This window comes from Falco cherrug, chromosome 12, assembly GCF_023634085.1.
Source record: "Falco cherrug isolate bFalChe1 chromosome 12, bFalChe1.pri, whole genome shotgun sequence".
Lineage (NCBI taxonomy): Eukaryota > Metazoa > Chordata > Aves > Falconiformes > Falconidae > Falco > Falco cherrug.
In genome coordinates, this window is record NC_073708.1 from 15,275,218 (window position 1) to 15,287,709 (window position 12,492).

A 12,492-nucleotide genomic window follows, 5' to 3' on the forward strand; every position below is an offset into this window, starting at 1 on the left:
ATACATAAAAAGAAGGGAAAACCCAAACTTGCTTTTCTCCTTTCCACCCTGCAAAAGCACTTAATAGATTTGAGACTGTATTAGATAGTCTGTGGGAACTGCCGGTTACATTAAATAGGCAATGAAGTGACATATAATATGCTTCATCATGTAAGCGAAGCACTAGCTACCTGGCAGTTAGGAAAGCACTCCTCCCAGGTATGCGACTGTATGAGCATACGTTATGAGGGCTGTGCTAGGTCTTCTACCAGAGAACACAGAAGTAACACTAGCTGTCAGACAAGGCACATGAAATTAGATGGACCACTGCTAGTCCAAGCACAGCAAATTTGTTTCTCAAAATCCATTTTGTGAGGAAGTGTAATATTCTATACTTACGCATATTAATAGCAAGACCAAAATCCCACATAAATATGATGCGTGTTTTTGCTGAAGAGTATAGCTTTAGTTTCAAGAAAAAACAATTAATAAAGGATGCTGTTAAAGTAAGTACCCCTGTGGAAGAAGGAAGTTTATTCCCAAAATCAGACTGTAACACACAGGGAAACCTGTGAACAATAAATTAAACTCCTCAAACAACTTTAATTTTTAGAACAGAACTGGATTCTTTTAAGTCTTGGAAATGTACTTCTGAGTGCTTTGTATTACACAGCTGAACGTCACGTTTATTTACACTTGGGTACTGCAGAGGTCATACAGACAGAAATGTGAAGCATGACAGTAAAGTCTGACAGACGTCCACCTGAAGGGAAACACTTACTTTATACTGGTCAACAGCAATCATTTGGGTATTAGGAAAATGCCAAGATACCAGGGCATTTCAAATCATCTAGTGTGCCTAGGCACCTCTCCCTAACCTTAGAAGCTTTAAGCCAATCCAGCATTTTTAAGAATAAAGGAACCTAAAAATGCTTAGTGAAGTTTTTATGGCACTTTCAAAAGGTGAACAGAGCATAGCTGAGTAATTCATACTTTAAAAGGCAAAATTCTTCACAGCATCAGACTCCGTTCAGGACATTCTTTTATTTAACCTCTTGAAGAGGTTAAAAACAAAGATTAATTCAATACCATTCATACCAAAATATTTTCAGTTATTATCCCTTGAGATAGATTAATTTAATAAGAACCTTAAGAAGGGGCATTAGTGGAAAGTGCCGGTAAAGAAAGCCAGCGATGACAGCAAGGGATGAAGCTGTTGTGGATAACCACAGCAACATATTTCCAGCTGAAATATTAAACAAACATACTGGTGTTAAAGGATTATTACGTATTGGTATTTGCAATTATAAGTAGTTCTTAGTTAAAATCATGTGTTTGTTGCGGTTCCATGTAATACAGTTGCTGTTTATTCAAAGGTGCTTTTTTCGCTAAGATCTCCTGTAACTTGGCGTTAGGGGGTAGAGAATGTGTTTATCTTTTCATATGTGAGATGAAAAAAAGGAAAAAAAAATATCAACCATCTGCTTCTGATAATTCATTTGAAACCAGCCCATTCTGACCATTAGTGATTTTCTCCGTCTTTCAAAAGATAACAAGACTCATTGAAAAGATGTCCAATTTACAGTCTCAAAGATTTCTGACACCTTATTTCATCACAGCTGAGGGTGTAGTAGACAAATGAGTAATGATGCATGCAGGCTATGATCATCTATTTGATTGATACATTTCTAACCAATTACATAGCATGCAAAGACCTCATTTCTTGAAAAGGTCAGACAAATTACAAATCCACAGAAAAAAAAATTCTGTTTCTGTAGATCTCTACTGCACTATGACTTGCCATTCTGATATAAGCAAATAAAAAAAAAATAAGAACAACTTGTATTATGATTATTAGTTATCATGCAACATGCTGCTTCAATATTTGAGGACCTATCTCAAACTCTTTAGGAATGTTAGCTGCTTTTTCAGCATGATCAACCAGTATTAGAAAGCTTTGTCACTAGCTTTGTTTCAGCTTCCAACAATTACAGATAACAGTTTTTTGCTTTTTCCAGATATTAATGAACACATACAAATATTACACACCTTTTTCCTAGCCTTTTTAGGTCTTTTTACTTAATAAAGTTTAAACACAGCATGTCACATTATTTATTCCCCCTCAGTGTATCTTTTTGTATGACCTCTGACATGCAAATTAGCAATGCCATTTTAATAAGAGGCAAATTAAAGCTACACTAAAAATATATGATGAACTTATGTGTGAAAACCATAGGCAGTAGTAGTCATCTTAATGATGACTTAATTAATACATCTTAATGCATGTATTCATAACTGCGACTGAGAACCAGATTTAGTCCCTAGTCCTGTTATGAACCCTTTTTGTGGCTTTACGTCAAGTAACCACCATCTCTCTTTTTCTACTTGTTACTGGCCTACTTCCTATACTCCGCCTGAATGGGTTTTGGGAAAAATAGCAGGTTCTTTAAAAATCTCTGCCTAACAGCTTATAAAGCTGCAAGTGTTACTACACTACGTCATAAAGTTACGTTTACTGAGGAGAAGGGTTAATTCCATCCAGAAGGAAATAGAGATATGTAACAGTTTAGTATTAATGCAGGTTTAAACACCAAGACTAGTAAGACTCACATCTTGTCACTAAAATTCAGCTCATTAAATTGTTAAACCTAAACCTCACTTCTGACATATGAATTAGTGTACTGTTCAAAAGCCAACACCAAAAGAGCACCCAAGTTGTGCAACTATCCAGCATGTAACAGCATAACATAAGCAAAAGTCAGAACTGAGTCCCTGCCACAGTTTCTGTTAGTAATCTCATTAGATACATACAAGAGAACAGCCACAGCACAAATTTTAATAATGCCACAGGGTCAACTTATGGTACTCTTTTTGAGCTTCCAAAAGAACCTGAAGAGCATGACATTAAGCTCAAAATGGAGCTCCACTCCTTCATGGAGAAACATGCCCTTTGGGAACCATCTGTGAATAGGGCATGGCAGACACTCTGAAGATATCTTTATCAACATTACAGAAATAAGAATTCTGAAGCATATAAAAAGAAATAAAATATAAGATAAAAGGAAGTAGCAGGAGGAAGGTCACTGCTATCATTCTGCCATATTTCACACATCACGGTTTGCAAACCTCCATCTTGTAACTCTGAACTTTCAAGCATTCTCACTCTTCTGAGTATCTAAGTAAAAACACAGCTATAAATTGCACATGCAAGCATCCACTTAGGCTTTTCTGCTTTTTCTATCCTTTGTCCTTTCTTGTTTACATCATTTCTGCCTTTACATTACATTTTCTGCCTTTTTGCACAGAATATAGCCCCAAATGGGAACCCTGATCTTCCATATTCAAACATGCACCATTTCCATTTTGACAAACTATCCAAACAGCTACAGCACCAACAGTACTATGCAGCCTTCTTTGTTTTTTTCACCTGTAGAGCTCAAATTCTGTAAAAGCAAACAAAGGCATCTAGAAAAAAAAATAATCAAAACCCAAGCAACAATAACAAAAACAAAACAAAACAAATACCATTGTATAATCAATCCCATTTGACAAATGATGCAGTTACAATATATCATGCTCACCCAACTGGCCACAAGCAGAGTTAAAAAATATGTACTGGGCTCCCTTAAGTATCTTTCAAAACAATGAACACTTCTACAGAGGAAAAAACTAACCCTGATACATAATCCCCACTACTCATCAAAATAAACATGACTGACTTCACTGATCTTCTGAAAATGTTTCACAGCTGCAATGGAAGTTACTCATATAGTGTACCTTTTATCTTTCTGCTGCTTGGAAAAAACAGTGCATTTAAAGAGGTCCATCCAGATAGCGAGAATTAAAATATTTAATTAGCTAGTATGACTGACATCTTCATAATTTTACTAGAAAACCCCTTTAATATAGACAAAAGAAGGAGTATGATTAAAATCAAAAGGCTACAAAACTTACGTAGCTTAGTACACAAGAATTACAAAAGCATCTAAGTGATTTTCAACCCTAAAGCACTAGAACATACAGTCCACTAAAGCTAACGTCACTTGGATAACTATAACAAGCAGAGAATCCCCAGTTATTAAATATATTCAATGTGATGCAATGATCCAAGCATCCTCAGAGTATGATCCCACTATGCCCAGCAAATTAAATCTACTAATTGCATGCATGCTATCAGCCTTACATACAAAAAAAATACGTTAGTAAGCCTGAGACTGGAAAACAACTTCTCAGGAGTCAGGATAATGTCACAGTTACACAAGAAAATGCTGCATTTGGCACTGTTTTATATATCATGAATCTTTAACCTTCTCCTCTCCCAAACCCCTGCCTTACAACACCTAATATGATGGGACTCACATTAATAAGCAGCTTCTTCACTTTCTTTTTGCCTCCTTAATACTCATACTGCAGCCCCATGTCTACATTCTAGCCATTAGGTGCTAACAAAAGAATTACTAAATGCCTCAAGGGTGTGATCCACAGCACTCATCTCTATGGTGTCAAAACTTCTTCACAAACACTCACCCATCTTCCCTATCCATCCACGAAATGAAAGACGACGGTTTTTAAATGATGATTTTAAAGTTAAAAGAGAGAAAAAAAAGTTAGCTAGAGGTTCTTCAGAAACTTTATATAGATTCTTATGGTATTTTTTACTTCCAAAACTTCTGCTGTAGCTAAAAGTGATACACCATTTTGCGAGTCGTACTGGAGGATGTGAATTCAAGCACTCCAAAATCTGCAGGAAGTGGATGTGTATGGAATTTACCCCTAGACATGAAACGTATCCTTCAAATAATCTGAATTTGGAAAAGGGTAGATATAGCACAGCATTCAGAAGCCTTAACTACTATATTCACCCTTTATTCTGGGCTCACATCATTCACTAAGTGCTTCTAACTTCTGTAACACAGGAGAGCAAAGGCCTCCTTACTGCGACTTATTCCAAGTTGTCCCACCTTGTACAAAAACCAAAGCATGAAATCTATGCTGTTCTTCAGTTTCTTTAGAAGAAAAATGGGAAAGAAAAAAATAAGAAAAAAAGACTGAGTGGAAAGAAAAATAATCACAACATAATAAATCAGGTCTTATAAAAGTCATGAGATATGTCTGACTGAAAGGTGTTCTCACCAAAAAAACCACCTGACAGAATAAGGAGTAAAACTTAAGCAATGAATTGTGATAAACTAAAAAAAATTACAACTATCTCCCAAAGCATGCACTAATTATTTTGCTAATGGTCAGAACACACATTTCTCTGTAACTTTCTCAGAGCATATCACCTTCAGATTAACTCAAAAGCTAACAGGATATTAGAACTCATGTACCATAGCACTAGAAGTGCAACTACAGATTTTGTTCCTTTTATTTACAGAAATCACACTAGCACACTTTTTTTTTTCCACCAGCAAAAGAGCATACTGTTTCCTCATTGAAAGGAAGACCAACAAAGTTGTATTTTTATAAACTGATATTACAAATAAGCATTTGCATGAATGAAATGTGTAAATCTCATTAAGTCCGTTATAAACTTGGGTGGCAGGGTGGTCAGTAGCAGCTAACAGGAGCTATAAAAGAAGGGAGGACAGATTTGGAAATAAAAATAGAATTAACTTGACTTTTCCTTATACTTTGTGCATTTCTCATTTTGTCATGCATTCTCTTACTCATTTATACAGGACTTCTGAAGACAATCTAATTGTGTTACTACAACTCAGATCACAATATAGACTGAAGCCTGAATGGGATTTTGGACACTATCACAATTTAAGATCTTTAATTCTCAGAAGGATTAACAAGTATTTTCATCAAGTGACTTTGCAATACAAGAGAATCATACCTAGAAGAGAGGTCTCCTTTGCAAAGGCTGCAGCAATAGCTGGGTCCAGCGCTGGCTGTCCATCACCAGATGGGAGATCAGGACGAGTGTAGTCCCTGCTTTTGTCGTTGTTGTACTTGACATTCAAATTCACCAATTTGGAAAAATCAATCCGTAGGGTACAGCAAGCATTATAAATATTTTGACCATCTAAGGCCTGGAAAAGGGAGTCAATTTATTTACAAAATACACAATACAGGTTGGTTGCACAATTTTATTTTTTTTTTAAACCCAAGGTCAGCGTATAGGCATTTATCTGTCTTGCTGTCTAGCTTAAAACCAATTAAGATTAAAATGCATTAATCTCTCTTAACATGATTCCAGGAAGCTCAGTGTTTACTTCTCTTACCTAGAAACGGGTTATGCATGAAAGCGGCAAGAGACATTTTAATGCAGTCAAACTTAAAAGTTAGTCTGTTGAATATAGTTAATTAACACGTATGCCATAGTACAGCTTTAATTCGGACATAATGCCAAAAAAATTTCTCAAAGAAAAAAAAAAAATCAAAAATCACACAAGTACTCTCACAAGAAAATGGACCTGAAGAAAATAAAAAAATTAATAGTATTAAATACCATGTTAGCCAGCTATCTGTTGAAGCAGATTATTTACATTGTTCCGGCATGTTTTCCTTCTCCCTTTAAAGGTAATTAGTGCCAAAATTGTAAGAAAAGCAACTTTTATCTCCTAAACTGATGTTACTGACACCTTTTTAAAAAATCCCGTTTTCAGAATTAATTGGTACTTCTGAAAGGATGCCTATTAACAGTAAAATTCACATGAACTCTTAACATGACACCACTTAGATAGAAGTCTATGAAAAGACTCTCTAAAATGGCCTTACAACATATGTTTTGTCCATCTTCATTATATATGAGGTAAATTGATATACCTGGACTTTATTCTATTCACATTTTGGGCATAACTTCCTTTCACTTGAAACACTAACAGCTAAATATGAGAGATTAAAAGAAACCAAAAACTTTTGTAACTAAGAAATTCTAGGCAGTGAAATACAGCTTATATTAATCCATTCAATCAAATCAGTATTTTAAATATAAGACTACCTTATGTATACACATGGCAAAAACCCCAAATAAATCGCACTTTCAAATACAAAAATCAGATCTCTTGTTTCTCTTGATTAACGCTAGACTGAAATGTACCACTTCTGGACCCAAACTAGCTTCTTGCACAGCTAGCTTGGTTACATCTGCTAAGTACTCTCCAACACGTTCCAGTTCTGGTAGAACTTACTATTTTGAGTTAAGCACTGCACAAACTAGCACGCCTGCTGGGATATGGAAGCAACATAGCTATTTTCACACAGTGATGCATCTGGAAAGTGAACATCCTGCAGACACCCCCCTGCTAGGGCTGGACCAGCAAGGCTGTCCCTTCCTACAAACACGTACTATCACAGCTGACTTCTCTGGGGCTCATGAAATCACTTAGAATAAATTACCACCATTAGCAGTCAATGTAAATAATGGGAAAATAAAATCACACCAAAAAAAAGTATAGAAACCTGTAAATCTGCACATCGTCTCAACAAATACTTAGCAATTTAAAAGGAAACTCCTGTGCTTGAAACTCAACTTCAACAATGCTTTATACAATCCTGGCAAAGCAAAATCTACTGTCCTGATTCACAGAATACAAACTGAGGATTAATTTTGTATTGTTGGGTGGGGTGTGTGCCACAATTACAGAATACAGAATTTTCAAGCTCTTTTATACACAGTCGCAAAGCAGAATCCAAGACTCCTAATGTTGGGAAAAGAAGCTCACTTGAACACCTGAACATCTAAGAGACTATCTGCTGAGAATCAATCAATCACTTTTAGAAGACTTCTTACCTTCTAATATCCACCAAGATACAGATTAAAGGTGGGCCTGAGCTTACTTATTGCCAAAGACAATGCCATTGCAATCAAGGAAATACCTAGTTTTCTTCATTATGTGAATGGGTATGAATGAGGCCAAAATGCAGTATCCTTTAGCTCTGTCCAATCACAGGACCATGACACAAAGCTCTTAAGTCTTTAAAACATAAGATTCATATTACCCCTCTGTGTGATATCTATAGACACGCTGATTTATGGCTGGCAGAAGGCTGTTAAGTTGATGAACATCTTTTAGTCTTAAGAAGTACAGAGGTTTTGGTTTGCTAGTTTCCAGAGTAGTCAATGTTTAATGGGAGCCACATAAGTAAGAAAAACTTAAAACTGAAACCACAAAACCTCCTCTTTCTAAGAAATTCAGAAGTGACCCAAAGTACATACAAAAGAATGCTGCACAAGAGAAATCCCTTGTAGTTGTGACACATTCTGAAAGAACATCCTGAACTGGAAAGGAAGGACTGTTAATGAGGACTGTAGTCACACCCTGGGAAAGGCTCTTGCCACAGATCAAAACAGAGTAACAAAAAAACCCTCATCCCCACCCCCCTCTTCCAGCAGCATCATACACCTCTTAACAATGCAAAAAAATTACCAGCAAGTAGGGTTTTTTCAAGATTAACTGTTCACATGTGAAGTCACAATTGTGAACGTCTGTCCTTGAGCTCCTTGTTATATGGCAATAAGAGAATGTGCAACAAACCCTCAAATTGTTCCTCCCAAACAGACATGCTGCAGGAAGTGAGAAGACAGTAGGCATACCATTAGTGAATGTATGTACAGACATCACCTCAAAGAACTCTAGTTACTGGTAAGAAACATCTTTCTTTGAGCACTTATCTATACATACATTCACATGTGACAAAGTACCATATCACACACATGCCAAACCAAGGAGATCAAGTATCATGGGACCCATCTACGAATTGTGAATATCATGCTTTGTCTTGCCTGTGATGGCAAATCCATTACTTAAGCTTTGACAACAGAAGCACCTAAACTTACGTCATCATGCAATACTAACAGTGTAATGATACTGAATCACTTCCAGGCCCCTGCCTTTCCTCCCTCCTCCTTGTTACTACAGAGTACCCTCTTCCTGGACTTTCCCAAGGTGGAAAATCATTCTGATGAGTGGCTCACCTCCCGCCAAGAGCTTATCAGCAGATTCCTGAAAAAATATGTTGTGGTGCATAGGAGCACAGAAACAAGATGGCTAGCAAGAACATTCAGAAGACCAACACAAACCAGTGGTAAAAGAACGAACAAAAATCCCTTTCTCAATTCAGGCTGACACATAATCCAAGGAGAGGGGCACATGTCTGAACTGACACAATGACCTCAACTCCACAGTGCAAACACACCGTCATCCCTACGCATTCCCCTGTGTGACTCAGATTGTTTTGGGGAGAGAAAAAAAACCAGCAACCAAAAAACCCCTCACACCAAACAAATGAAAAAGAAGATGACTCCAAATAACTGAGTATACTGCATGGTTCTACATCAGCTACAGCAGTTAAGAAAGGGAGTAAACAAGAAATAAAGAAAATCACAATCCCCGACACTACTGAAAGCTCCACAATACAGGAGCTGGCTCTGAAGAGGCTAGCACTCTAGACAACTACTACACTAGAAACATTCTAAGCATTTATAAAGTGTCTTAACAACTGAGGTTATTTTCACAAAGAATCCAAAGTCTGCTCATGTCTCAAGGCATCATTGAAGGCAAGAATAAGCAAGGCCTAACAACACAGAGAATAGCAGAAATAGCCTAGGAAGTCTTAAGGATCCAGAACAGAGAGCTATGACTGCCTGTCACAGACAGTAAAAAATGACCATACAGGGAACGTTGACAAAAGGTGGAGGCCTGCACCATAAACCATAATATTTTCCCATTTCTAAAAACTAATGTCAAACCACCCTCTTTTTGCTCATAGCAGCCAGGAGGATGAAGAGACGAGAACTGCTGACTTAGAAAAGATCCCACAGATTAAGAGGTGAAACAAGAGACTGTTCCAACCCGAAAAAGAAAGAGGAAAAAAAAAGACGACAAGAAAAAAGAAACCAAATTCAATAAACAGTTACAATATTTTCTCCTGCTGCTACTGTAACCAATGATACACAAGCTTTTCTGCAGAACGAACAGTAAGAATTACTATCTAGTCAACATGGACTACTGACAGTAGGATCTCTCATTTCCCAATGTGATTGTGGATGTTGAGAGAAGTGATAACAGCAGCAAAGGTGATCTCAGATGACAAAAGTACTCTACAAAGTTACAAAACGTAACATCCTGAATGACTGATGCAGCTTCCTGCAGATAAGAGTCTGATCTATGGGTAGGCTCTGAAGCAGATAAAGAACATTCCTAGAATCATTTCTTCTCTCAGGTTTTCCTAACCTGCATGAAGAGCTCTCTGATGTAATGGATAGAATTCACTGCTCTTCTTTTTACTTTCAGTGTTCCAGATGCCTGAAAATCCTTGTGAAAGATGACCCCCCTTGAAAAGTGCTATAGGAAATATGTTTTCATGAGCTTCTCCTAAGACCTCTACAGACCATGAATGTGTGGAATGAAACCTCCCTACAGCAGATGGTCAAGGTAGTCCCCTAAAAATCAGGAAGAGATGTCATTTAGAATTCTCTTTAGCTAATAGGTACATACAGTACCTAAAAAAGACAGACAAGGACGCAGTTTGGGAGACAGAAAATGATTTGACGTTTTGGTATTTTCATTCCCCAGTTCAGAAATAGAGTCCACACATTTAGCTAGCAGATATTTCTGGAGACGTATGGCTTCAAGCCACAATAGTGTATCTGCCCCTCTTTGTCAAGCACTGCAGGCACTTAAGAAGAGGATTCAAGACAGGAAATAGACCTCTAGCAGGATGAGGATAGTTTGAAAGCATTTACTGAGATCTGATAAAGAAAAATCAAATTAGAGTGGAGAGAAAGAAGTGGCAGTGAGGGACAGCACAAAAACACCACTGCCTAGTGCATAAAAAAAGCATTCCTTACAAAATATACATGAGCTCAAATAGGTACCTCAAAGTAACTGCAAGTCATGTGGTAAATATCCCTTGGGAGATAAGCGTCCCAAGTGCCTCCTGCAAATACCTACCTGAATGAAATTAATTTGAGACAAGTGTCTTTGATACTGGAAGTTTCTGTGGCTAAGAAACTTGGGTAAAACACATGCCTTTCTCCAAAAACAAGATATCTTTTATTTTTAATGTACAGTTCCTTGACTGAAGGACCAGTTCCGTACGTTTTCTTTTACAAAATTGGAAAATCCAGGACACAAACACTGTTGCTGCACTTTCTGGGCTTTCTGATACAATGGATACAATCCAGCAGTCTCCCATTTACCTGAACACTATACTTACCACTTCCAAGCACAAACTGAACTCTTTAGGATTCAAGATGCCCCAAAATCCTTCATGTAATAATGATGGACAATTGCCCTGAAGCTAAGAATCTTACCTGGAGATGTCCTTGCTTTCCATTCTGGCAACAACTACCTCAAGTTCCTACTACAGATTTTAGGGCAATGTACCCTAGCTGAGATCTTTTGCAGACTGCTACCTGTGAAGAGCCACCCTGAAGCTGTCACTCAAAACAACTGGAAAGGTGACAACCTGACTGTAGAATCAACTTCCACAAAATCTGAGTAGATTGTAGAATGTAGCTGTACTCTGAGTCACCTACAGGCCAAGTAAGGACCAACTGGCCAACTGTAACAAAAACTCTCAGTTAAGATTTGTGTTCTTTTCAACCCATGCTGGGTCAAGATGACAGTCATATGCTACGCAGGAATCTCGGTTAATCCTCCCTGGATGACATATTTGTAACTGCCAATACTGAAGATTTGGCAAGAGTACTTTTGGTGCATTCACACAAAGACAATGTTCTGGATTAGTCAGCTGTTCAGACTGAAACACTGGCACTCTATTCTTTCTATGGTATACCAGATTACTGGTATTCAAATATTTAACTTTGCTGCTTATGCTGACGGTACTGATTTTTACTATGAAAATGAGCTATCTGTGATGCTTAGAACATCTCCTTACGCATACAGACATCACCTTCTGTTTCACTGGGAGAAGCACAGTAGTTCAACGTGCTCCACTGTTGCACATTCTCAGTACTTTCTCCAACCCGTGGCTAGACTGCTGCATGGCACAGAACCTGGAGTTTGTCGTCTTCACCTTTACTTGCCAGTGTAACGAACTATAATGATCCAATCTGAGGGCGGTGATGAAACATCAGTCAGTATAGCCATAATCTACTTTTACAGGAAATGACTTTCTCACAAAGCAGGTGGAGAAGGAATGCAATTTTTCACTATTTGCTCATTCAGATAGCAAAAGTGGTCCCAATAGAGCTCGAGGCTTTATATTGTACATTCTTGTCAGTGTCACCATTTTCTCACAACCTTCAGATGAATAGCATCTCTCCTTGGTACTTTCATCACTTGAGTTTTTCAAACTGCTCTTTAACTTCCTTAATAAGTCTTCAATTTCTATTAAGGCCACATACTGATTTCCTGTGAAGAGTGCCAGTAGCAAATTAAATTCCCCTATTATCTTCTATAATAACAACTGATGGAAAACAAATTGGAAACTTCTTTACTCTTTTACCATGCTTTTAATTTTGAACTCCATGCAACTTAAGTGTAGACACCACATCCTCTTGCTTCTAGTGTATTTCCAGGTGTATTTTAACAGGAG

The 12,492-nt window shown here is 37.5% G+C and overlaps 1 protein-coding gene across 6 annotated transcripts in view; it reads right to left on the reverse strand.

Annotated features, from left to right (window-relative positions):
* PTBP2 (polypyrimidine tract binding protein 2) overlaps positions 1 to 12,492 on the reverse strand; it is a 52,991-nt gene that overhangs the window by 6,261 nt on the left and 34,238 nt on the right. For all 6 annotated transcript variants that reach the window (XM_055724481.1, XM_055724477.1, XM_055724478.1 and 3 more), the window contains one exon: positions 5,822 to 6,017. In XM_055724481.1, coding sequence (XP_055580456.1) covers positions 5,822 to 6,017 — 196 coding nt within the window. The remainder of the gene's footprint in view (positions 1 to 5,821; positions 6,018 to 12,492) is intronic.